The 27807-nt window shown below is 35.9% G+C and overlaps 1 protein-coding gene across 1 annotated transcript in view; it reads right to left on the bottom strand.

Annotated features, from left to right (window-relative positions):
• The window catches only part of CSMD1 (CUB and Sushi multiple domains 1), a 956173-nt gene that overhangs the window by 723023 nt on the left and 205343 nt on the right, over positions 1-27807 (bottom strand). Inside the window, exon 2 of the mRNA XM_071741767.1 lies at positions 24602-24818. Within this exon, the coding sequence (XP_071597868.1) occupies positions 24602-24818 (217 nt within the window). The remainder of the gene's footprint in view (positions 1-24601; positions 24819-27807) is intronic.

Below are 27807 nucleotides of genomic sequence, written 5' to 3'. Positions count from 1 at the left end.
TCATTGGGCTGATGGCCAGGAGGGGACACTGAAGCATGACAGGGGCTTTATCTGCCCTGGTTTCCTTGACTCCACAACTCAACTTATTGGGCCTCATACAGGTCTTTTGCAGCACATACCTCCAAGCCAGACCTTCCCAGTCTATTCCACCAGCTGCTACTGGGCTCACTCACAAGGCCTCTTGTCTTCCAGAAGGCCTCTAAAGAGAAGTCCTATTCTGCAAAGTCTTTGCTGTGCCATATTTCCCTGGCATTTGGCCCATACGAACAACATAAACTGCAATGCTACTACAGGTTCAGATACATTTTCACTTCCTCATGGCACCTGCACCGTGTTGTGTGTTGACAGACAAAGTGATAAAACTTTCTGAACAAAATGCTTAGACCTAGGAATATGCAGTGTAGCCTAAAAAATTCATTAACTATTTCTAGCTCTGGATACATTTAAATATTCAATATGTGAAAGGTGAGAGTTGGAAAAAACTTGCAAGTGGTGTAAGCTTTTTAGCTTGGTTCTCATGCCCACTACTGCTTCTTTGAGCTGCGTGCCCTAATCTACATCACTCAAGTGTTTCATGAGGTTATAAAGATGGGTAAACATTGAGGATGTCAAATAAAGTGAGGGATATGTGCCTTAGAGTGAGGAACTGTGCCCTGCACTCAAGGCAACTGTCTGCCAGTAGGAGATTGAAAACTATTTAATCCTTTACTCTCACCCCATCATCCAGCTGTCTAGAATCTAATGCTACCTATAACTGTCAGTAGAAAGGCAAATTATTTGTCATTTGTCATGACAAGTTGTAATATTTAAAGCTTATTCTGAAAAGCAGAAGTGTCATTGGGGATGGGTGACAAAAACTGTTCAGAAGAAGACTAGAAGAAAGGTCATGTCATGTGGCTGATCTTTCAGTGAGTGTGGTATGGATTAAAGAATGATTTTTGCATTTCTATCTTTTGTGGAGAGTTGTTTTAGCAGCTGAAAGGAGCGAGACCTAAGCAGGGGTGTGCTTATTTCAAGAGTAAAACTAATCTGTTCCCTTGTCTAGGAGGGATGAGAACTTGGCATGTGCTTTGAGAGCTCTGAGGCAAAGTTAATGGAGTCTCTACAGGAGTCTGAATGTTAATATGGTTTTTATGATCATCGTTGTATTAATATCCTTATTTTTAACTTGTACATAACAAATTATTTAAATACTGTGCACTACTGGGTTTCTGTTCTTGTTACTGTAAGGCTGCATAAAGATTTCTGTTGCAGGACCTACCTTTACAATTATTACAGCTCCTTAGCTCTACAGCTATACAGCTTTAGAACCTGCCAGATTAGAATGGTCAGATTATCATTTTTACTGGGTCAACTTAACGGTGTAATGGAACTTTACATTTGGATTAAGGTACCTTTGCACTTGCATTAAAGGACTGCAAAATTACCAAGAGAAAGGGAAAATAAAAATGATAACCTGAACTAAATACATTTTCTTAGTTCAAACTGTAACAGAACAGCTATGCCTGAAGTATGGTCTTTATTAAAATATGATGTATAAAATAACTGTTTTTCCAATCACTTGTGCATAAGATAGCCTTCTGTAAAAATAAAATAATTTCCATGGACAGCTGCTCAACTGCACACTGCCTTTAAGTAAATATTTTGCTTTTTAGAAGCTAAGCTTATTATTTTAAAGTTATTATGTCCAATAAAACATGTTGACCTCCCCCTAAAGTAATTTAAAGACCTCCATAAATCTTTTTACTTCTACCACTGTAGACAGCTGTCATTATCAGAGAAGTCAATTCACATTCAAAGAAATGTAAGTGTTCTGACCTAGCTAGAACTGAGAAAATAAGTTGTTGAAATTATGGCAATTTGAGCTACCTAAACAAAATTCTCTATTGGCATAGTTCAAAAACAAGCAGTCACAAATTAAGCTAGTATGGCCACCTGTTAGAAAGAAGCTGCATTCATTGCTACAGACCAAAACAAGAAACACTTGGTTGAAAACCCTCATTTTCTCTGGCTGGAGAATTCTGTCTTAGCAATGAATAAGTCTGTGGACTATTCTTTTGACAGTCAGATCATGTTATTTTAATCAGATATGAATTTCAAAGTCTGTTTTTTTTCCTAACTTCAAAATATCATATAGCCATAAGAGAAGGTGGTCTTCAAAGGTGCTATTTTATCTCTTGTGTCCCTTGAAACCACTCTACCTGGAGAAATGTGTGATGGTGCTAACATTCACATTACATGAACTGACACATACCTTTCCTTGCTTTCACAAGCTTGCCTAGAAAAAGGCATTTTTTGTTCTGAAAGAATATTTCTAGGAAGTGTCCAGTCACCTAAATACAATATAGGTGTTGCTGGAATTCAGAGAAAATACACTCTCCCTAAAATCACCTAATTACCTGGTTGTTACAGGTATAGTTCCCCTGTGCATGTGTAGAGCTGCTGAACTCTTGATTCAACATGCAATAACTCAGAACTTGAATTTGGCACCGGGGAAGTTCCCTTACCCTGAAGGCTGAGCCAAGTATGAACTGCAGTGCTTGGGGGTCTTGCCATTTATTTCCTTCTCTTAAAAATTGATCCTGTGGAGTTATAAAAGAGACCCAGATACTTTAGCTCTGTGTATAAAGCGTTTGTCCCAAATAACTTTGACACTAGACAAGATTACCCAGGTCACAAATGAATTCTGATTAGTATTACAGAACTATAATATTTCTGCCAGCTATATAGTGAACAGTGATAATAAGTGCCATATTCATTACTCATTAGCTGATTCTAAAGCACATTCATCAACTCAGTGTAATACACAAAAGAAGTCATAACAATCAGAAATTAACTGCAACGCAATGAACGCTATCTCTGAATCAGTGCTGTATTGTCTATGCTGGATTTCCTCTCTTTGCACTCATCATCAAAACAAAAACACTTTATCTCTATTCATTGATTCTAGATCATCACTGCAGAGTGAAATCATTTGCAAAGCAGGCAGTTCACAGCTACAGACAAGCAGGAGGAATAGCATCATCCTTAATACAGGTTACTATTAATGTAAATGTCAGTGCAGGCAGTACCACATGGGCTTCTTAAAAACTGGGCAGCCCCATTATCATCACTGGGGATTCTGAACAGTGGTTAATGAAGGATAGAACTTCTATTAAGAGTAAAATGATTGAACAGTATGAATGAGTATTGAAAAAATCACCAATTTTCTAATTTTCCACAGCCTAAGCAGGAAAATATTATATAGTAGAGTGTTATGCTTTGGCTTAAAAGTGGTTTGAAAGTAAAAATTTTCTCATGATCTTCTAAAACTGTCTTGCATTTAAAAAAATAGCCAATTCACAAAAACCTCGAGTTGGACATAGTCATCTCTTTTTCCAGTCTGGCTCTAGGCACAGACAATGCTTTCACTAACAGATTCATACATGACAAAATGGTCCCTATAGTGGGACCACCCAAAAGCTCATTGTCCCTACTGACTATGACAAAATGGAAGGACACTTCTAGCATTGATACCATCTTTGTGAGAAAACTTCATCCACATGCAGTCAGTGCCTCCCTGTGCACTGAACAGAGGCAGTTTGGAGAAAATAAAGGAGCATCACATTTCCTTGGTAAGTTCAACAGGGACAGCAAGGTTTGGCTCCATTCTAGCACACATGGATGAAGCATCTTCTTTGCCTCACATGGCAGAAAAGGAAACTGCTACACAGCTCTGTCCAAACCCATACGCCAGCTCTAACAGCTCCTACTAAACACCAAGATAAATGCATAAATCACATAGATTTTATTTTGGGAAAGAGCAAGATTACAAATAGGCAGTGATCTAACATTGCTTCCTACACTGGAAACCTGAACTCTCAAGCTGAGAGATAATTTTAGTGTCATAAATTCTTTAGAGATTTTTCTCTTTCTTTTTTGCTTTGTGGAAAACAGTATTTATAAAATTACGGATTTATGTAGATTTTTTTACTTAGCTGTAGAAGGACTGAAATTGGGACAAAAGCCACATAACTTAAGCTCCTAATAGAACCAGAAAAGTTAGAAACTTGCTATTGTTCTGTTAAATCACTTTTATCCAATAAATGTATACCCACTGAACTATCAGAAAAGGTGTTCTTCCTTTTCTACTTTCAACCTGGTGATAAGCAATCAAATCAAATTTTCAAATATCTTTATTGTTCTCTAGGAATGGAAAATCCAATTCAATTCAGAACTTACCATGGTTTTTGCAGGAGAACCCAAAAGAAGTGATGGGTGATACAATACCTAAAACCTTTGTTTAACAGTATTGTTGACTTATATTTCAGAAATCTTAAGAAAGGAATCTGGCTATGTCTTTCTGAGTTGCAACACCTGTATACTTAGCTCTCTTTGAAGTGCAAGGATGACTACTACTTACAAGGGAAAAAATTGCATTTTCCAACAGGTTCAAGAAATTTGGTAATATTGCTCTTCCCTCATATGTAGCTCTCTCTCCTCTATTGAAGAAACATTTAAGATATTAAAAAGTCATTTTGCCAGCCTTAGAGGTATAAAAAAAAGCGCAGATAACTTAAAATGAAAATAATGTCCAAAGTGAGCTGGGTGTGTGTAAGGTTTAAGGCTGGGCTGAGCACTCAATGGAGGATATAGCCTGTCCTTGGACCCTTTCCCTTCCCAGAAGAGGAAAGGGGAGAAGAGAGAGAGATTTATGAGTTGGAAACAAATCAAAACAGCTTTAGTGAAACAATAACAATATTAATAAATAAAAGTACTAATACTTTGAGTAGAATACTAAGTATAATACTAAATATAATACTTTTAGTACTAAATACTAATAGTAGAAGAGTGAACTGTATGCAAACAATGTACAAAACCTAATACTGCACTCCCCTCCCAAGTCCTGGATTCAGCAGAAGAAAGGAGCATGGAACTGCTTACGAAACCTGCAGTTTTGGTAGTTTTAAATAATTTTAATTTTAAAACTACGAGAAATCTGTCTTGGGATCACACACTTCTCCAGACAGTATTTTTAAGATTGAATTTATTGTTCAAGCCACTTTTGTTTCCTTCAGCATTCATTTTGTTTAGATTCATTTTACCTAACTTTAGCTGTTTAAATGAGACCTATAATAAAAAGCTGCCACTGATCTTTCCTCCTTATTCAGCAGAGCTAAGCAATTACAGAAAAATCATTTCTCCTATACAAAATATGCATGATTAAGGTGAGATGAATCCTTATTGCTCTGTTGCAGAGTAAACTAAGCATAGCCAAATACTTACTATTTAATCACACAAATTAATCACACAAAAAAAGGAGATACAATACTATCATCCCTAAAAAGTTTCTAAGACATGAAAGACCAATAAAGCTCATCACAGTATTGAAATCTCGTCCCTTATTCTTTGTCAGAATCCAAAACCATATCCAGAAGTTACAATGGTATTTACAATTCACCTCAAGATATAAGTGAACCCACTGAAAAACACCAAGAGTATAACCTGGTGAAAGAATTATGTATCAAGAAATCAGGTCTAAAATTTTCCCTAAAATCCCTTCTCCTCTATGTATTCTATGTCTTCATAAAACAGGATATATTGGCATTTTAAATCAAATCTTATTACTTATAAATCTCACCAATGATTTTATAGGTTTTGGCACCGATATCTTTATATGGGCTTCTTTTTCATTAAGCTGACATGGGAACATTCTACTCCAGGATAGATACTCCTGGATGATTTCCAGGCTGGCTTTTCAGAGCTGTATAAGTTAAGTAACAGTAACGATGGGCCATACTTTGAAAAACATTTTTGTTTTTAAAAAGCATTGACTATTTTGTGTTCCATAAACTTCCCCTCCCTTTCCACAAGTAATTAACTTCTCAGTAAACCCTTGGGAGAACTGCAGAAAAAAAAGATCAAAATTAATTTTGATTCAGAGGAACACTGGTGACATTTCAGCATTTATCTGGATGCCACTTACTTTCTGAAGTTAGAGACTATGTACAGTTTAACTGTGATAATGTCTCAGCTTTTTGAAAGTGATCCATGCTCATGTAGACCCTTTCTGTACCTGTGCTATAGTGAAACTATACTATACAGACTACTAACTACATAGAATAAATGAAAACTGTGATATGTATGTGTCTTTTAGTTCTCTTAAGTATTTTACAAAAAAATTATTAACTTTTAAAAAAAAATTTAAAAAATTAACTATCTTGAGAAAGTATTTTTTTCCTACCAGGGCGAAAAAACCCAAACGAAACCAAACCAAAAAAGTCACCCCCGCCCAAAAAAACCCCACACCCAAAAAAACCCACAAAACCCCCCAAAAAACCCCTTTCAAGTTACACAAGATTTTACAGAAGGAATTAGAAAAAACCCTCAAATTTCCTCGTTTCCAGTCTGTCTTTACATGCTCCTGTCCTTTCAGTCATTCTTGACAGCAAATGAAAGCAGTAACCTTTCTGGTATCTTTGCAGATAAAAGATATTTAGCTCCAAGTAATTTTCTTCAAATTTATCTTCCAAAGTCCACTGAGCCATAAATAGACTATTACATTGATGATATTTATTTTAGGTCTCCACAGCTGGTGTGGGAAAGAAGACTAAGAGATAGCATTCCTATAAATCTAATGCTAACTATGCCTGACCAAAACAAATGTGTTTAATATTTTTACACCAAGAATAGTTGCAAAAGGAAAGTAAAGCCAGACATGAAAAAACACACCACATAAACCTACTTGAAGTACAACACAGAAAAATGCTGACACACACATAGCTTCTCATATGCTTTTCCTTTCTGTTATCAGGTTTTATGGGAGTCAGTGCTTCAGGAAAGACTGATGGACTAAATGGAAGAGTGGGCTTTACAAAAATTTAATCTGTCAATTCAAACATTAGGTCAGTGAGACCTGATAATCTCTTCTGTACATACTAATACTGAAAAACAAAGCTTACGGAATCTACTAGTTTTAAAGAGGTAGATTTTAGCATTTACTTCAAAGTAGCTTTTGTTTACACTTCAAAGATTTCAAGCAAAACCAAAGGCTGAGGAAATAAGGTGCTTCTTTTACTCCTTGTTCCACACATGAAAAGAGTAGAAAATCAAAGTTTCCAGATCATGTATCAGAAAAAGCAAATGTAGATGTGGCTAGGAAACGATTTCTGTCCAAAGCCCATCACAGCAATGGATCTGGGACTCCAGACTGTACTCAGACTGGTCTCTCCATTAAAAAAATGATTATTAGGAACCAGGGCCTAAAGGTAATGGAGAGAGCCCCATATTATGTACAACTGTGTACAGCTTAAATGTTTTCCCATTTCTCACTATAGTAAGATCTTTCAGTTTTGATGTAGTCTTCCTGTCAAATATTATTTTACCTGCTGTTTACCATTAATGTTAACTATTTAGAAATCTATTATGTGGGTACAAACTTTCACAGTAAAGAAAAAAAGTTGTAAAGAAAAAAAATGTTAAAAAAGTATAGAAAAGGTGTCCTGGTTTGAGTTACTGAGTGGGTTTTAGTATAGAGAGATAGTAATAATTTGTGTAGAGGTGTATTTAGGGATAAGAGATAGCTGTACCTGCTGAAATTAACAGCAAGTTTCTCAGTCAGTGTCTGCTTCTGGGACTGATAATGCTCGATGTTTATAGTTACAGCGAGAGACTGGTGTGCAGAGCCAAGGCCACTGCTCAGTTCTGAGGAACATTTTGCCCTCTGGAAGGAGAAAAGGAGTAAAGAGGTCACACCTGAAACCCTCCTTTAGGGAGGAGCAGACAAGATAGATGCCAAAATTGACCAAACAGAGTATTCCATCCCATACAGTCATACTCAGTATACATTTGAGGGATGATGAGGGTAAAACCCCTTCCCTTCCTCCTTCCTTCCCTTTCTCCTCTTCTTCGCCTATCCCTGTTTGCTTCAGCATCCTGGGATTTGTCTGCCTGTGCTCCTGATCCGTGCCAGCCTGAATCTGTGTGTTCCTGCCTCCAGCTTCCGACTGCTGCTGACTCCAGGAGTCCAGCCTGGACTTTCCTAGGGCTGCCCTGCAGCCTCAGTGGTGATGTGAGAGCTATTGGGGGGGAGGGGGAAGGAACATGGTATCAATTTTTCTGTATATTTGTACATATTTAGTAACTTTTCCTTTTTATCACTACTGTTTCATTAAAGCTGAGTAGTTTAGTTTCCAACCCATAAGACTCTCTCTCCTTTCTTTATTAGGGAGGGAGATTAATAGAGAGCATCTGTTACTCGGTTTAATTGCCAGCCCAGTGTTAAACTGTAACAAAAGGGAAGATCATGAAAATGGCAAGTTAAGGCATTTAAAAGTATGTGCTCCTGTCCTGGTTTGCAAGGGTCAGGACAGAAAACCCCTTCATGGATCACCACAAGCCACTGCCAGCCTCCTGATGTGGCAGCTAGAATGAGGAGCAGCTGAGCCTTTGGGAGGAGAGGATGGGCGAGGTGACCCAAATGAACCAATCCCAGTATTCCTTCCCCTGTGCTCAGTATAAAATAGTGGCCAAGAGAGCCCTCTTGGGGTTTTTTTGGCTGGTGTGCTTGCTGACTTAGTTCTCCCTCCTCCCCTAACTGAAATAAACTTGCTAAAGAAGGAAATGTAATTCTGGTCTGTATGGAAATCTATAATTATTCAATTAGCTAAAAAAGTTGTGCATAAATGAAGTACAAAAGTTTTATTCTAAACCAAAGAAGCTTATAAGGTAAAGAGAGAATTCAATTCCCTTGATTTTTTTTTTTTTTTTTTTTTTCGCCCCTCAATTGCAATGTGTAGGCAGAGAAGCTTATATGGAAGGGATTTCCTGGATATGAGAGTTTGTTCCTTTTGCTTTTGGCTACTTCTTCTTACCTGTATTCTTGTTTCCAAGCTTTGACTATCTTCTAAGCAACACAAATTCTACCTATTTTCTACAAGCCCTGTTTCACAAGAAAACAAACAAACAAACCCCTTTCCCTGCCTTAATGAGATTCTTGTTGGAAATGAAATTTCCAGTGCCAATTTACTCACTACTTTACTCACTTTGGTTTCATTAGATAAGAGCTGTTTGAAAGCATAACCTTTGCCCTAAGTTGCCCTAAAAAAGAATTTTCAAAGGCTGTCTTGGAACCATAGTAAATGTGTAGGAAACATCTGTCTTTTTCTTCAAAGTGCACTTAGCAGTCCAAAGACTGTGTCTTTGAGTATTTTCCAATGTTTGTCTGATAATTTCTGATATTTAAATACCTTATCTATATGCCACTTTCTCTGACCTGATGAGAATGCTAAGCATGAGACCTGTTATTACTGAAGGTGTAGGATATGTATCACAATATAAGTGAGACCACTAAAATGCTCCTGATAAAGACAGTTGTCTTTAAGTGTCTCCAGTTTCAACCTACCATGTAACAAGTGCTCCCTCCTACCTTAACGCTGGTAACTGGCATTCTGCTCAATCCAAACTAGTTTATGTATGTAAACAAAGATAAAGGAATCACTGAGGTGTTTTTGGTACTGCAGGCAATTAGAGATTTGTTAGGTGCATCACTGTGCTGGTGCAAGGCAGCATGACAAATTGAGGGCAGAGAAGAACCAGGTTTTCCTATAAACCAAATGTTTTATAAAAAATAAAATATTTATTAAATACAATAATAAGTTCTACTATGTAGCAGCACTCTGTGGTTATGCCTATGAAGGTATTTTGCAGACAGGTCAGAGCGTGCCCACACTGAACCAGCAGGAAGCTCTGTAGGAGCAGACAGTGCCACACTGAGCACAACCCAATTGCCCTGGCTGACAACCTGTGTAGGGCAGATTGGACTCTACTCATCACAGGGGATGTGATGCTGCCAGTGCTGATGTGGACAGTACAAACTCATAACTTTGATCTCATTTGAGCATTCTCATCCTTCTCGTTAGTACAGACAAGTGAATGCTCTAAATTCATGCTGTGATTTACCATACCTTAATTTCTCTGGGCAGAGGAGCCTTGATATAAACAATCTCTACTTCTTTTGGGTTCTACATTGTGGTGGAGATTGTTTGACTCAGTAAATTCAGAAATTTGCCCCAGGGTAGAGGAAATACAGAGGAAACAAATACCATATGCTTTGGCCCTTAGTTTAGACTTAAAAAACAATTTACATGTTAAAAAAAAAAATTAATAACAGTAGGGAGAGCAACAACCAGAGGACATCACTAAAAAAAATGAGATGAGGATGTAAGCTGTCTTGTTTCCTGTCTCATCCAGAAATGACTGGCAAGTAAAATAGTAGTGGAAATGCCTGTTATTAGATTCACAAACTCTTTGTATTACCTCTATCACCCTGTTTGTGTTCTCGGTGGTGTTTATCCAATTCAGGTAAGAGGCTAATATCTCAAACTTGTATTGACTTTTGTCTACTAAAAAACCCCTTAAGTTGTGAGAAGAAAATAATTTAAGTATGATGAGCTGGAAAGAAACAGATGCTAACTTTTAGGAAAAAACACCTCCACCATGAGTCAATAGATTGCTTATTTGTCACTGTTGTAATGTTAGAGTAAAGCAACTTGAGTTTAAAAATCTGAATATTTATGGATCCTGCTTACTAAATTCCTCCATAAGAACTAAAGATACAAAAACTCCCAGAATTCCATCTGTCCATTTGGGCTATTTCTTGTGCTATTATAACTGAACTAAATGACTCCCATTATTTCATAGTCTAGAGAAGAATAGTGAATTTACTTTTGTAATCAGTAAAGAAGTCAAATAATACAACTTTTGTGGAACAAGGATTATTGTCTCCCTTTAAAAGGGAATTAGAAAGGGCTTCATAACAGGAGATTAGCAGTAATCAGGTAAATTAAGCAAGACTAGTAGGTGACATTTATTTCTTTGGGGTTTTGATTTCTTATTTTATTTGGAATGGGGGAAGCATTCTGCTTTCTCTACAGATCTTTCCCTAGAATGTTGCAGTTTTACTACCTTGGATAGCAGAAATTTGAGTGCTAAAACTACTTTGTATCTTGAGCTTATTTCACTCCTTACAGTAATGAAGCCCAAAAAATAATTCCCATATTAATTCATTAACATGCTGTGTTTACTGTGTAAGACTGAAAACCTTGGTAGCATCGTACCTTATGCTCTGCATGCAGCTGTTTCCTTCCTGGCCCTATGCTGCCAGAAGCTGATCTGACAGCTTCTTACCAGATTTCCCTCAAAACTGTTTCAAATAAATCTCATTGTCTTCACTTGTATCAGTCGGCTTCACAGTTCTGCTCTGAAACTCACTCTAGCATTAACCTTAGTAATTAACTAAAATATAAGGCTTTTGCCCTTCTGGGATTACAGAAAACACAACAGCCAATGCCAGTAGGGATACTTCCAGCATGTCTGTAGGCTTGTTCAGTGCCACAGTGTCTCTATTTCTAAACAGAACCAAAAAAATTGGAAATAGTTTTTGCTGAGAAAAAGAGAAATATGAAATCCAAATATTGATCTGTTTTCTTAGTGGCCTTAGAAAATCTGGGAGAAGCTTTGGCTCTGCTATGAAGTTTTCCTTCTGGTAGCATCAGGGCATTGCTAATGCTAGGAGGGAGCAGGACAGAACAACATTTCTCTGCCTTGCTGAGGCAGTGGGAAGATATTTTCCATAGATGCTCTTGTCTCTTCGTCATCGTGTGCGCAGGAACGCGTTGTAGCCAGCCCAACACCTCTGCTGCACAAGTTCATTTGCTGTGAGCCACGATGGTTACTATACTTACTGCTCTATATCCATTTTATTTCCTCTGTTCAAAGATCCAAGAGGTGTTACATCAAAAGTGTGTCTTTTATTGCCCATAAACATCACTTTAGTGTTAGTACAGCTGCCTTCGTTGGATATGTCTTTACAATTACAAACAAAAGACTTGATTTAGCACATAGGGCTTTACTGCCAAGCTGTGGAAGCTCCACGTGTGCTGGCACTTTGCTTCCCTTGGCTTATGGTCCCAAGGCTCTAAAAACCTATAAGCATAAATAAAGTTAAAAGATGCTCAGAAAATACAGATTTGCAGACCTAGCATTTTGAAAAGAACTTTATGAAAGCAAGAAAGGAATGTGAACACTCTGTAAAAAGGATCTTGGAGGATTTTCACCAAAGGAAAACAATTTCATCTTCTACATAAGGAAATCCTGATCCAGGAACAGCAAAATACATTTATTTGCCTATACTAAAAGTATCTTATACTTCTACAGCTTCCACTCAAACACTCCTGACAATTAAAGCATCTAGCAAGAGAACACCTATTAATTAAAACATGATTTGTCACAAACAGTAAAACAGAGATTAAGTTATATTTTAAAAAGTAGAAAAATCCCTTAGAAAGTCTCCTGCTTCAGAGAGATGGCTGTCTGACTGAGGTTTTTCCTTCAACTCAAGTCAAACTGACTTATGATAGAATGAATGTGAAATTTCAGTTTTTTTGAAGACAACAATGAGTTAAACTGAGAGAAAATGACCCATCTAGTATATTCAGCCAACTTAGATTTGGATTTCTGATACATGTGGGGTTTTATATACATTCATTAAGTAGTGTAGCATACCCTGCCTCATATAGTGGTGTTATTCTCTCCATGTGTTTGGGTTTTTTTCCCTCAGATTAAATACAGTTTTTTGACCTACTGAAATGCTTGACCAATTAAGTGATTTTAAATATAAAATTTGAGAGAGATAATGCAATAACAAGTGAAGACTTTTAAATTCAGTTCTGCAATGAATAAACTCCATTAAATCTTCATACTAATCAATACTGCATATAAATACAGCCAGTAAGAACTATTAAAACAGTCCAAGATGTTTTATTGGATTAATCTTTATAACTGTCCACTTGGAAAATCAAGTATAAGGTCATTATGTAAATTTCTTATGATAATTAAATCTCAAATTGTATATTCAATAACTAAAACTCTGTCTGCTCGTACCAATATTGTTCCAGAACATATCATAATTTATTTCCCCAATGTGATTTCAAATGCCTCTAATTCTACTAAATCTGTAAAATAAGCAAAATAAGCAATTTTAGAGTAATAAATCGAATCCTAAAATATCATTGCCATGAAACAAGGTAGCTCGTTTTAGCTAAAGCTTTAGCTAAGCATATCCATCTTTCTTTTTAGGCAGACTAAAACTCTGAGCATAGGAAATCAAAGCTTTATAGCCAAGAATGTGTTAACACTTTCCTCTTCAGAAGATACAATCAGCTCATAAGCTTGCAAATTTTATTCAGACTGGGTATGGACAAAGTCCTTTCTCTCCATGAGCGAGACGGAGGAATTAAAACACAGACAAAAAAAATAGTGGAACAATACTAATAACTAAAGAATGTATAGTATTAAAATAAGTTCTCATTTTTGTGCTCTATATCTTGAAATGCTAAAGTTGACAAGCTTTTCTTCTGGCAAAATCATTGTGAAAAGAATGAGAGAACCTATGATTAATGGTTGCAGCAAGAAAAAATAAATGAGGATAAGAGTATAATGTGAAAGCAAGCTTGAACAGTTAGTAAAAAGCTGCCAAATATGCTGAATAGCTTTGAAAACTGGCTTTAATAAAACAAATCACTGTGCTCCTCATTATAATGTTAGAAAATAGTGCTTTATTTTAAAATTTAGAACATCTGATTCGATAATTGCAAAAATTATTTATTTACTTAAATCCATAGGAACTGCAGCTCCTCTTCCTAGTTTCTTTGGCAATGTATATTTTTGGTGACTTGTGGTATAATAGAGTCCTCTGATAAACAGAACATCCCATTTTTCTGCTCCTCTTTCTCCCCTTAGGAGTGGGAGAAGTGCAGCTTTTCAGAAGCAGCATTTTAAGAAGGATTCACAGTTCCTGTCTGTGGCTTTCTATTTTTCTCACAGTCTTTCTTTTATGATTTTGTTTAATGCCCAAAAAGTGTTCCTTAAATGTTTTGTATGCTTTAACTAGACCTTCCCTAAGATTCACATCAGCATAATTGAATTTGTTAGCTAATTAACTGTCTCTTTTGTACATGTTTAGTGCTTTTCCATTTCCTCCCAAATGTCATAATTGGAGTAAACATTTGAAGATTCGGAAAGCCTGGTTTGTGAATACTTTTTTCCTCCTCTAACTCTATGCAGGAGAAATTTTGTATGTCTGAGGAGTTGCTTTTTGCCTGTTGAATCCTAGGTGTCTTGGAATTACAAAAGAGCATAGTTGTCTCTGTTTTTCAGTTTCCCAGACCTATTTTGTATGCACTCAAATGCACCTTTCATGTTTTTTCCAGGTTCACATCTTCTCTATCGCTGATACCCAATACCCATGTGTAGAAGATGCTCTCTCTTAACAAAATAATGACAAATCAGTGTAAGTGTATGAGGCAAGTTTTGGCAGATGTAGGAAGATCAGAAGTGGCAAAGCTGAAAAACAATCGTAGCTAAAACATAAAAGAGGCATCTAAGCCCTAAGTTCAGACAAATGTAATTTTTCCAGGTAGATGGAGACAAAAGCTTCAGGAAACCTCAGATGCTTTAGAAAAAAAAAAACAACCCACAACAGACACCAGCTGTGGAGTCTCTGAACGGTGGAAAGACAGTGGCCTTATCAGTCTCACTATTTTTGGGGCCTTTTTTTGTTTGATCACTGCTGTGCATCCCAAACTGAAACTGGGATCATTTTCTTGAAGCTGCAGTTGTTACACTTCTTATAAGGTCTTATTCACACCTCTTCTGAAACAGCACTGAATATCCACTATCTTGTCTTTATTAATAAGATGGTTAACTGCTGTAAATTTAAAAATTCAATTTGCTAGACAATTGCATGATTTTGTTTCTGTTCACAGACATCAATGTATGCTCTGTGAGGTCACTGTGCACTGAATATTTCCATTAGTAAGGAATTTACATGCAAACTTCCCATGCATGACCCTTAAATTGGTGCCCTTTCAAACTGATATTAAGTATCATTCAATGCTGCAGTGTAAATTTTTCATTTTATATGTAAATAGCTTGCTTTTCTTTGCTCACTATAGAACATCGGTTTATTCATGCTAATATATTCTTCCATAATTTTTTATTCTTAGTGGCAACCTCTTCCAAGCCTGGAACATCTTGCAGCAAGCAGAGAGTAACATCTTCTACACACAGCATGACATTAGAATATTTGGCTAAAGGCCCAAAAACATTAAAAGGAAACAAAAATCTTATTCATGAATCTCATGTTTACTTGTTACACTTAATTTGTTGTTTCATGCTCGTGGGACACAACAGAAATTTTGATGGCTTGGTGTTTTATCTTTACAAGAAAAGTGACTTATATAGGAAAAAAAAAATGAGGCTATGGCTGGGTGAGGAGAGGTTTTCTTCTCAGATGCCAGGCAGTGCCTCAGCTTCTCTGTACTGTGGAACATTTATTGAAGGACTCCACACTGTAATTTTTCATCTCCAAACAATATATTCTTCTTTTAGTGTACAAAGAAATGCTAACCTTTTCATTTGCTGTGCTTGGAACTTCAAGGTTACTTTGCAGTTTTTAAAAAACCCTTTTCAGGACTTTTATCTCCTTCAAGAAAAAGCTAAATTAAGCAAGAGGTATAAATTTTAAAATTATCTCTTTCCTACTATAATTAGTAAATAAAATTATATGCAGCATAGAAGTGATTAGTGTGGTGCTTGATATACCCATAATAAGATCATTATTCCATAGTACCCCAGTTGCATAGAAATAAATTTTCAAACAAGAGTTAGCAATCTAATTAGTTTACTGTGTTATTTTTTGGCTGGTATCGGCCTTTGAAATTCATTACATACAGAACTAAATATGACAAAAATGGACTAAAGTCTTTATTTCCTAACACTGCAGTCTGGCTAACTTGTGTGAAACTATGGTGCCTCTACTCTTTCCCTTATTATTTCCCTTAGCTGCACACATTTATCTCACACATCTAATGACAGACATGAATTGCACTCTACTCCAACCCAAACCATGTTGCGTGAATCCTTCATGGTAACAGTTCCTTGGGCTTTGCTTTTTCTTTTAATACCACTATTTTCTCTCATAAAAAGCAGGAAACCTTTTAAAACAATTTTCTGTTTTATAACTTTTAACTATGGTTTCCATAAACCCCTGTAATTCTTCTACTCTTGCTACATGAAGTTATGCTACTAATCAATGATTTCCACAATATTACCCCTCCAGCATAAGGTAAATATTTTTTTCTATTTATATTGCTAGATAATGCATAATTGTCTTCCATTTATTGAAACACATAACACAGATTAAAAAAAAATATAAAAGTGATTCCATTCATTGTTACAAGTGAAATTCTTATTTAATTTTCTGACACATGACAACTTAAAGAAAAAGCCTGTTTTTTTTAATTGGAAAGTTTAATCAATTTTATGATGGCTAATTTCTAAGCTATGAGACATGAGAATGCCTCTCCTCTTTACATCGAATCTGTGAATACACAGTCCAGGTAAATCCCTGTATAGTTCTCTTGGGAACCCCTACCTCATTATTTCATAACCACAAGTGAAGAAAGAATCTTGTTTCACTTTCTTTTCCAATAAAAGTTTTGAGGGAAGCTCTCAAAATTATAACACCAAGCTGTTACATTTTTTAGTATAATAAAGGATATTTACTTCTGTTTCATGGCACTGGTTATACTTGATTCTCCAAGGAAAACCACAATGTATAGATATACTGGGGTGTGGGAGATAAAGGAATTTATTTTTTTAATTATCTTTTTGTTGAAAGACAGCAACACAGAATTGGGGTCTGCAGATGAAAATACCATTGATAAATCAATGAAAAGAGCAGGCAGTCAGTGGCAAGAAGTATCCAAAGGGTGTTTTGACCTGCCAAAGTGGTATTGAGCCTATTACAACAATTTGCCTTCACTTCCCTTTCAATCAGTGTTACTCATTACATGTGCTTCTAGTCAGTTACCTACTGCCTAATTTGTTTTCTTAATAAATTCAGAGTCAAATGGAGATGAGCATACATAGTTTTCACACAAATGGAAGTAGGCATAAGAGTTAACAGGGATTTCAGTCACAATCTATTTTAGTGTCTATTAAATGGGAAAAACATCACTCTCAATGTCCAAAACCCCTAATAATGTAAGCAGACACTCCTGTGAGTATGAACAGGATGAAAATTGAGGAAAGTCTCTAAAATAATATCAGGAGCTGCAAGATTATGAGAACACTTGTCTAAAAAATTTGTTTTGCACGTGGAATTGATGGTGTGACTGACTCCCAGAGGAGAGGCTGATGAGGCCACGTTGGATGAGGCTTTGAGCAACCCTGTCTAGATGAGAGGTGTCTCTGCCCACAGCAGGGAGGTTGGAGCAGGTGGTCTCTAAGGTCCCTTCCAACCACAGCCATCCTATAATTCTAAATTTCAACTCTAGAAATTCAGGGCAGAGAGACTAAAGAGTTTCTCTTAAAGGCTGAACATTTATGACGGTGTATCTAGCCTATAATCACTACATCCTGGTCCAGCACAGGGTTACCCAAAACCCCATTATGATCATACAGTCAATAATCACAAAACTCAGTCAAAGTAGGCAGGTAATTACCAGATGACATCAAGAGAACATGATTCACAGTTTAATTATATACAGCAGAAACACGACAAATCAGTTACTGCAATTTAGAAAGCTTTTTCCCCTTTTAATTTAGTTAGTTTAGTTAACTTAGTAATTAGAAGATAAAATATGTTTTTCTGCTCTAAAACAAACAAGCAGACAAAATGTCTTCAGAGCGTGCAGGTTATGTACTAATTAAAAAATTATATATCAAAAATGTTACATAGAAACTCAGAAGAATCCCATAATAAGGATGTGCAGTAACAAATCTCTAAAGAGACCAGTCCAGCTGCAAATTTTCTGAAGGCTGTAATGTAATTAGTAGCTTGCAGCAAGAAGAAAGGCAAAGGGAACTGACGGATCTTTGACTACGAGCTGTTTTAAGTCATTGTATATACAGCATTTAGGGATGCTGATCAGCAGGGCTTCATAATTGTTTGAAATGTACTAAATTATTTCAATGCAAAATGTATCATCTAAAATAAGAAGGAGTATCTTTTGAACAAGACAGGAGATGAAGAAAGACTGATATAAAACTGTTTTATATACACCATAGGTGCAACATCTGTTTACGTGACAGACAGCAAAGGTAAGCAATAGCCCTCACTCCTAAAAATTACCATATTTAAAAGTCAAAATTCCTTGTACAGCCAGCAATCAAGTTAATGTTATCACCTGTTTAGTCAGAAAGTCGTCTGCAATATTTGGTGGCAATTGTATTGCTAAGCTACACCAAAAGACTGTTTAGGATCCATCTATATTTAAGAGCTGTAATTCCCCAAATTATGTTTATCTGGATTCTTAATAGATCAGTCTGACAGAATTGAAGAAGCTTTCCATAAAATATTGTAGATCATGTCAGCTCCCTCAAGCAGATATCATACCAATGAAGACAATTTTCTTGAACTTGGACAATACTACAGTACCATTTAAACCTTTTTCTGACATTTCAGGTAAAGCAAAGACATGAACTATGGGCCCTGCTCTGGCAGGGGGGGTTGGACTAGATGATCTTTCGAGGTCCCTTCCAACCCCTAGGATTCTATGATTCTATGATTCTATGAACTAATCTCTTAAAAACCCAGGTATGTGGGGTTTTGCAATTTTCTGAGATTTTATAGCTTAAACACTGGATAATGGATACCAAAGGTGTTTTGTCTGTAAAATAACAACTCAAGGAATGTATGGGTGTTTGGCTTAGTATGATCATAAATACAATTTTTTCAAGACTAATAACCTATTATTTCTAATATTTCCATATGGAATAAAGAGTAACAAGGAAGGCAAATGTGAACACCCTATCTGAAAGCAAAGAACTATTCTAAAACATTATCATGTGAAACACTTAAAATCTATTAATAAAGAATAACCTTATTATTAAGAATAACCTTATTCTTAAAAAAATGAACAAACAAAACAGACTACTGTGAGGTATCTTTAAATAATGAGTAAAGTTTCTCTGCTTTTTTTAGAGAGGTGTTTATATATAGGGTTTTTTTCCTTATTCCCCTTAAATCAAATTTAGTTGTATAGCTATGAAACAGTATAGAAATAACATTTTTATGGAGCCACATTCCAACTCTTTCCTTCTGAGTCCCTTACTAGCAATACTTCTGATGGTGAAATACTACAAAGAATGCACCAAATCACTGTTGTCACCTATACAGAACCAGTTTGAAAAGCTTTGATTTGTTAATTGAATATATTTTTTAAATTTTTTTCCCCAAGAAATAATAGTTTCTTCAATGTGAAATGGATTTTCTTTGGTTGCTGTTCAATCAATACTCCCATGTTTTCTAGAAAAAAAGAGAAGTATTATATTCCTTTTTCGTTGGCCATCATTTAGTATCAGCCTAAAACATGTACTATGGCCTATAATTCTTGGTGAAGTAACTTGCTGATAATAAACAGATGCCTTATTTGAATTTTTATTTAATAGATTTGTCTAAATCTTATTACTATGTAGGCTTGCCAACAAAATTAGCAAGCTTGAGTACTGAATTGGGAAGCTAAAAGTTTGGGGAATAGGAGTTTTGCCTTTTAACCTTCCATGGAAAAAAAAAAAATCCCACATACGAACTTGAACCTGCCAGTATTGACACATAAACTATCTTGGCAGATGTAGTCATTGAATGACTTTTTTGCTGTTGGCAGAAATTGTCTGTCAGCATTTAGCTGTTCAGGTCATAGTTTCCTTTCTTTCCTAAAATAGCTATATGATGTACAATGAATCACATTTTAGCCCCCTGCTATAAATTATTACTTCTTCTTAATACTTTAATAGGTGAAAAAGCCAAGAAAATTCTGATTTAACATAAAAAGGGGAATGGTAGTAATTGATAAGCATCTCTGCAGGCAGGAACTCAATAATAAATTTGCATAATCATACAATAGCTTTTCTTAGAAATGCACTAAAAGGCAGAATATCCTACTGAAATTATTCAATAATTTTGTTTTACAAATTTGAACACCAACTCAGTTTCTATTACTTTGAGCTGTGTTTCTAGGTAAGCTACAGCTGGAAAAAAGGTGGTTACTGTACTCATTCCAACACTGTTTGCTTCACCAAATCACCAGCTCACCCACATGCACACAAATTCTGCATGTTGAAATCAACTTGTGGAAAATTGTGTTCAATAAAATGGAAAAAAAAAGGATGTTTTTATTTTCATGGGGAAGGAAAAAAAGAAATAAAGAACTGTACACTGCACACTGGAGTGTCACCAGTTCTGCAGAAAAGTAAATCCCCCCCTCATTGTTTCACTATTCTCTTGGTCCTGGAAAGACCAAGACAGAAAGAGTTTTCTGAAGAAACAAATAATAAACAACAACAGAAAGAAACCAAAACAAACAAAACCAAAAAACCACACAAAAAAAACCCCCAATGACCAAAATTCAAAGCCAACAAATCAAAAATTTTTAAACTACTTGAAGACATGATGAATCTTGGTTTAAAATAGGACAAGAGCCCAAACTCTAACTAGAGTCAATGTTTTTTAGTCTCCAGTACTGTATTACAAAGTGCAAAATATACATATGGTTTATTCCTTGATGGAGACCAGAAAAAGGGAATACTGTGAGGAATTAATTTTTAATTCCTATTCAACATCATTCACAAAAACCAGGGGGAACATTTTGCTATTTAAAAATCATTGTATATATGTTTGTCAGGAAATTTTCAGTAAGCTTTATTTTATTACATGCACTTTTAGTAACTTCCATCATTTGCATTACTCCTCCATCAAAACAGAAAAAAATTTTTTTTCAACTCATATGAGTAATAACAAGCAGCATCTATTATATTATTACCTAAGATTCAGTAAACTAAATAATGGTTAGAAGGATTAAGAAACCTGGAAGCCAAGCAGACATTTTTAAAATCACTTTCCCATGTATCATGCATGTCTGAAATAACTGACAGCTGCATGTACACTCTCATGCATGTACATTTGCATCTTCCCATCAGCCTATATAATGCAATTAGCAGCTTTTCTGTGTTAGAAAAACTAAACTTGCTTGAAATTAATATTTAAGAGTTTTTAAGCACTAATTATTTGAAAAATGTTATCCCACGCTGGGGATCTTCCATAACTAACTCTTAAGTAAACTGCATGGAACACTAAAAAAGTAACTTTTACCAATACACACTATAACACAAAAACTATAGCAATTTACCTGTATTTGGCATAGAAAAAAAGTGTGAAATCTCAGGACACAAACTGAGATGAAGGCAACTGCACATGCAAAGTCCCAGTTCACCCTGCCTGTAACATTTGCAGCTCCTGGTCTTAACACCCCACTCAGAGCCCACCTCAGATCCTCAGGAGCAGAGATTTTGCCACAGGAACTTCTATTCACAGAGTCCTGTTAAGGTTCCCTGTACCTCCCTATGAAACCCCTACTCAGGATGTAGTGTGACGAGACTTACACGAAGATATCATCCTTGAAATTACTTTTGAAATCCATAAACTGTTGAAATGTCTGTTTTGAATTCACTTGCTCCTGACAAGTAATGTACCTAAGAGCAGTACACAGGTTACACAGGTCAACAGGGCAGTATTGGCAGCTCTCATCTGCCTTTATACTGAGCCACTGGAGAGCTGAGCTGTTTTCCTGTTCCCTAAGTCTTGTTTATAAACTCATTTCTATTAAAAAATATTACCACTTACTATTGTATCTGTCACATACAACAAATAAGCACATAGACTACAATAAACTACTGAAAGCAGCTCTTATTTAGGGAAACAATTCACAGGGAATGAAACAAAGAACTTTGTTGTCTTGGTGCACCACACTTCCATCTCTCCTAAAAGTTTAACCTGTACAAATTCTCTGTGCTGATACCTCACTCTGCATAATAAATGACAACTCTTTTACAATTTAAAATGCAAATAAAAATAAAGTTTACATCTCTCTCCAGCCTTATTATAGTTTTGGTTTTGTTTTGAAATCTTTCCTCGTCAACTGATAATACAATACCTAAGCTTTACTGTTAGCTTTATTACAGGAACATCAAACTGAGACATCTGTTTTGGTTATAACACATCGTGAGCAATTACCTAACTTTATGTTTGCTTATAAAAATAATACTACAGTACCCTACAAAGCATTACCATGACAGGTGGCATTAGACTTAAAATTACACTTTTCCTCATTTATATATATATATATATATACACACATACACACATATATCAAATCCTATTTTGTGTTCTGTACAGTGATGAAAATAAAGCAGCTGTTGCAATCTTTCGAAAGACAATTTGAACAACAAATCTCAGTAATTATACAAAATGATGTGATATTTTGGTTTTATCTATAAAAATAGGAATACGTAAAATAGCACTTCTTAGTGCATTTTGTTTATATATACTTCTCAACCTCCTCATGACATAGCTTTCAATAACCTATGGTTGCTACCATGTGTAATTTATCCCTAAGTCACTATATGCTTTAAGTGAAGAAGTTCATATATATCTTACAACTACCCAACTACCTGTTTCCTTTACATTTTATTTCCTTTCCTTAGCATTTCAATATATTTTATATGTTTCTCTTTTGTTGGGGTTTACAGTCAACTTGTAGTCAAAGTATCCTGGTGCACATTTAGCATACAAAAATGTCCTTCAGGAATCACAGGAACCTAGTTCAGTGTCCTATTACTTTTTATCCAATTTTGCTTTAGCAGTTGAAAAATACTATGCAAACTATGGGATTATTTTTACTTAATTACTATAGTTTGTGACAGCTATATCATTACACAGTTTTTTTAAGGAAAGCCCCCAGACTTTGTATGATGGCTGAAGAAATATAATCTAGCAGAGTACTTTTATCTATGAAAGAAAACATACCCTGAAGCAGTAGTTACAAGATACTCCTTTGTATTTGCATGCAGTCAGCTAAAAAACCCAAGAATATAATTTTCCAGTATCTGCTGAGTGAATTGTCCTGAAATGTGCAATGGTAGAGGGGTACACCTGTGAATCTGCTTTGTGGAACAAAGGGTATGTCACAGGGTGTGAGATATTTCAATAGAAACTTGTCATTCAAATTCTGCTTTTTTAACCTCTGCTTGCTGCAAAACCATCAAATACGTTTTTCCTTATAAATACAAAATTATAAAGGTAACTAGTTGGCAAATACAAGCAAAGATAAATAAAATACTTGCTTCACTGGAAATGAAGTCTTTGTTTTACTGAAATTAGTGGCAGTTACTTCAGTGGGATCAAGATCAAATTCAGGAATTTTTATCTTTTGCACCCATACCCACAGAAGTTGCTGCTCTTTCTTGAAACAACTTTCTACTAACAGACTAGTGCAAAATAAACTGGCATATTAGCTATTGATAATGAAAGTAGTTGACTGAAAAGTAAATATTAATCCTTTTATAATGATGATACAGGTATTAAAAGTCACTGAAATGCAGTAAATAAAGCACATACACTGTGCAACTCAAGTGTTTGTACTGTGTACAATCTCCCAGTTTTCCAAACTTTTTGAAATGAGCCGACTATCAATCAGAACATTGTTCTGTCAAAAATATTTAATGATACTCACTTAAGATGCAGAACAAATTGGTGATGTTCCTACCTTTATTTTAGCAGTATAATATAAATCAGCAGCATGTAAATGAGCAATCAGGCAACAGAACAGACAGCAGTTTTTTACAGTGCCCCATAAATCTGATCCCTGAATAGAAAATGCCAGAACACCAATAGCAATATTTGCTGTCCAGCTCTGCAGTCCAGAGCCAGCAAATGATCAAGGAACCCAAAACAAGATACCGATGGACTAACGCACCAAAATCTGAAGTTATAAAAAGCTTCAAGATCAAAAATCTTCCAGAAAGCTTCTTTGTAACCTCAGTTGTATTTGGAGACACAAGACACCCCAGTTTCTCACCTTTAAATGTCTTTAATTGACTGGCAATTGTATTTACTTGGACTTGGAGAAGAATTTCAAGTTTGTCAGACAATTTATAGTTCAACTCATCTGCAAGGCAGGCAACAGGAGGATGAAGAAGGTAATTTCTTGTCACCTGAAGGATTTAACCTCTCAAGCATTTTCAGAGGTTATCTAACTCTCAAACCACTGTATTGCTCATCACTTTTCTGTGATGTTCAGGGAGAGGCCCTGGGGCACTGTTAGCACAAGCACCATAACTATCCCCTGATTCAAACATTGTAGGCACAATAGAAAAGTAAAGTGTGACATCATTAAGACTTCTTTCAAAAACTGGGGAGAGGTGCTTTCAGAAAAGGTACCCTGGGCCAAAATGTATTCCATTAGGGGACAAGATAAATAAAAATAAGCTACTGCAATGTAGGACACTTCAGTGCTCAGAGCTTTTACCAAACCTGACTGTGAGCTGTGGTTCAATTTAAATATGACTGATGCTACTGGTACACAAGCTAGGGCCATAAGGATCTGAAACTTGGATTCACATCTTTTGTGGTGAGATCCCAGGACATTGCTGTCTCCTTGGCAGGGAAAGAAAGTACATTCAGGAGAGAGAGAGGAAGAACAGAGAAAACCAGGTACCTTACCTCACTTTCAAATTGCCTTGCTGTGGCTGTCCATCATAAATTGACAAAATATCAAAATCTTCTTCAAGGGCAAAAGTATGAAATGACAATTGTATCCTGTTACGTTCTCCTGTGATAATTATCCATGTGCAGTTGGCATAATTTGGATAACCATGAGGAAATCCTGGGCTTTCTATAGTACCATTTGGTCCTTGTACTAAGCCACCACAGTTCTGACCTGGAACAGAAGAAAAGAGATATTTTGGTGGTTTTCCCTTTGCCCAGTATATATTCCAAAGTATCAGTCATTATTCCACTGTCCTGAAACATGCTTTCAACACAGAAAGCAAAACATAGACACACATTTATTATGCGTTCTGCTGAAACAAAAATTTAGTTTTATACTTCAAAAACACAGCAAAATTTCTGTAGTACAGGATTTTTAATGCCATGTGCATTATGATCAGTCAAGTGTTGGTTCTTAAAATTTTTAATTTTTTTTTTTAAAGATTTTAAAAAAAGTACTCAGCAGGCATTTGTATCTGGTTTGTACATCCTACAGATGTTGTGAAGGTATGGCAGCTCATTAATGGGAAGCCCTCAGCAAGAAACCTTGATTTACAGTGCACAGTCTTTCTACTTTCTGCTTGATATTTTTAATCCCACACACAACAGTTGTACTGGCTCAGAGATGTAGAAAAGACTTAATGAAATATTTTTACAGAGAAGTTTAAGGACTTTCTGTGCACTGTAATGCTTGGATTGTTGCATGCATTTATAGAACTTCAGAACAAATATAATCCCAGTGTTTTATTGTTATACCTAAACCAGGAAAGTATTTTAGGCTGCAATTTTATTTTTAGCTTCTCGCAGTAGGCCTCTGAGACTGAATCTTTCAGAGCAGAGCTGTCAAGTGCTTGTGGGAGGTTTCTAAATCTTAATAAAATTGATTTAATAAAAGAGATTTGCTGCTAAAACTAAAGAATAAGTAATCATTTTCTAGTAAATTTCAAATATAACAGAAACTAATGAAAAGATAAAAAGGCTATGGGGATTCAGGAGGCCTTTAAAGTAAAAATCTTCTCTATTACATCTACCAATTGATTCACACTAGTTTAATAAAACATTTGTGTTATTAAAAATTCCTGAAGAAGGAATCTATCACACTCCAGCATGAAAGTTTCAGCTATGTACAGCCCACTATAACTTGTCAGCACTCTTGCAGATGCTTTGCATTGTTTTCCTCCTCCAACAGCCACAGGGGAAATGTCATACAAGTGTCACAAGCAATTGAAAATAATTTAATTACTACAGAAATAATCTTTAGAAAACAAAAACCGAAAACTAAAGTGACAGCCCACCACCCAATACTCCACTACCTAAAGGTACTTCATGTCACCAACATCCAGAAACTTGTTACTGTAAATCAAATACCCCCTATCAGCCATGCAGCACAGCAGCTTTCCCACCACTCCAGTATGAAAAGGTTGCTTTGCAAACCACTTTCCTCACCACTCTGGTGTGAAAGAGAGCTATCAAGTGTAAAGTAGCAACTCATCTAAAATCTACCAAAGACAGAACCACCTTTTAGAAGCAGAAATTCTTTATTCTGGTGTATAAAGAATGCAATACATCATATTAATTGCATGTGTAAATTCCATGGAGACAAGAAATTACCTCTCCAATTTATTTGGAAACCCTCCAGTTGGCTTAAAATAAAACTGAATATTGCTGGTGTAGTAAGTGAGACCTTCTGCTCCCCAAATGGCAGGAGCTCAGCAGCCTCCTTATAGAGGGGGTTGATATTTACTCACAGAAGTTTGGGCACTATCAGTGATGTCCCAGTTTTATTGCAAAAGGTATTTTTTACTCCTTCGATAGATTCAAGTTGATTTACATTATTCTCTTGGAAAATAAACACATTGTAGTGATAAACAAGGCAGCCAACATTTTATCCCTGTTTAACTTAAGCATTTCTTGCTGGCCACAGCCCTTTCTTCCTGCAGTTGGATTTTGCTGTCCTGTGGATATATCCCCCAAGTTCTGAAAATATCCATAAGCATTCAGCCTGTTCATTTCCTACCCCAGAAACACAAAGCAAAGTATCATAACGGAAAATTATTACTGTGAAATATTATTTAGTTTTTCTCTCATGCATTTATGCATGGGTATACAAATACCTACTGGTTTACTTAGTGTTCACCAAAAACCTGAATAAAATCCCCAGAAGAACTTTATTACACAGTTAACTCCTAACAATCCCATTGCTGCACTCAGACAATTGAGGAGAATCTCTCCTCTGAGCTTACCAATACTCAGAGAGACTTGAAAGCTGTGCAGGCCCAGAAAATAGCTATACCCTTCTAGGTCTAGGTCCCTTCCCAGTTAAGACATGAAGCATGTTAACAGAGCAGTACTGGGAAAAAAGCAACAGCTGCTAACTGTGCAACCCTACTTTGTCAATATACTTAAGTCTAAAACCTTTAGAACTCTCAAATGTTACACCTCTGCTCAGGAGTAAATCCAGCATCAAAACATTTAAGTGAGATTCAGTAGGAGGATATTCTTGAAGAACAGGAATGAAGAGACTTTTGGGTGACAGGCGACAGCAAGTTAGGAAAGAGTTGGCAATGCAATATCCCACAAAAAATGCAGTTTCTTACTATAGAGACACCACAGACCACTGACAGGACACTGCTGAGGTTAATTAAGAATATTTTATTTCTTATAGGTGCCTTAATAGCACAAAGTAAAGAAACTGAACATACCAATAGGAAAATATTACAAGAGTATTAATATTAGCACAGTTTAAGTAGTTCTGCTGGGCTGAATGCAAGCACAGAAGATAATGTAGGCTGAATATGACTGAATACACCCTAAAAACTTCTACCCAGCAAATTCTCTTTAGCTTTGGCCCTTCTACAAAATTAAAAAATAAACGTTGCCATTATTCACAAGATGTGCAGTCATTGATTGAGTATGGTATCAGTACACTGCATTATTTTAATATCAAAGGTGTATTAGGCTGCAAAAAATTTTATTAGTGTGACACCACAGCATTGTTTATATGAATATAAACTATGCTATTTGCATTAATTTTCTGTCATATGTTGCCTGTAAGAAGATATTTCAGGACAGCTATTTTAACTTCAGGATAGCAGAAGTGTAATTTAAGAAAACTGATGCTCTTGGCTTGTATTTGAAAATTATTTGCACTGATTTCAGCC

The sequence above is a fragment of the Heliangelus exortis genome, chromosome 3 (assembly GCF_036169615.1).
Source record: "Heliangelus exortis chromosome 3, bHelExo1.hap1, whole genome shotgun sequence".
Taxonomy (NCBI): Eukaryota; Metazoa; Chordata; class Aves; order Apodiformes; family Trochilidae; genus Heliangelus; species Heliangelus exortis.
This window is presented reverse-complemented; position numbering and strand designations above follow the sequence as displayed.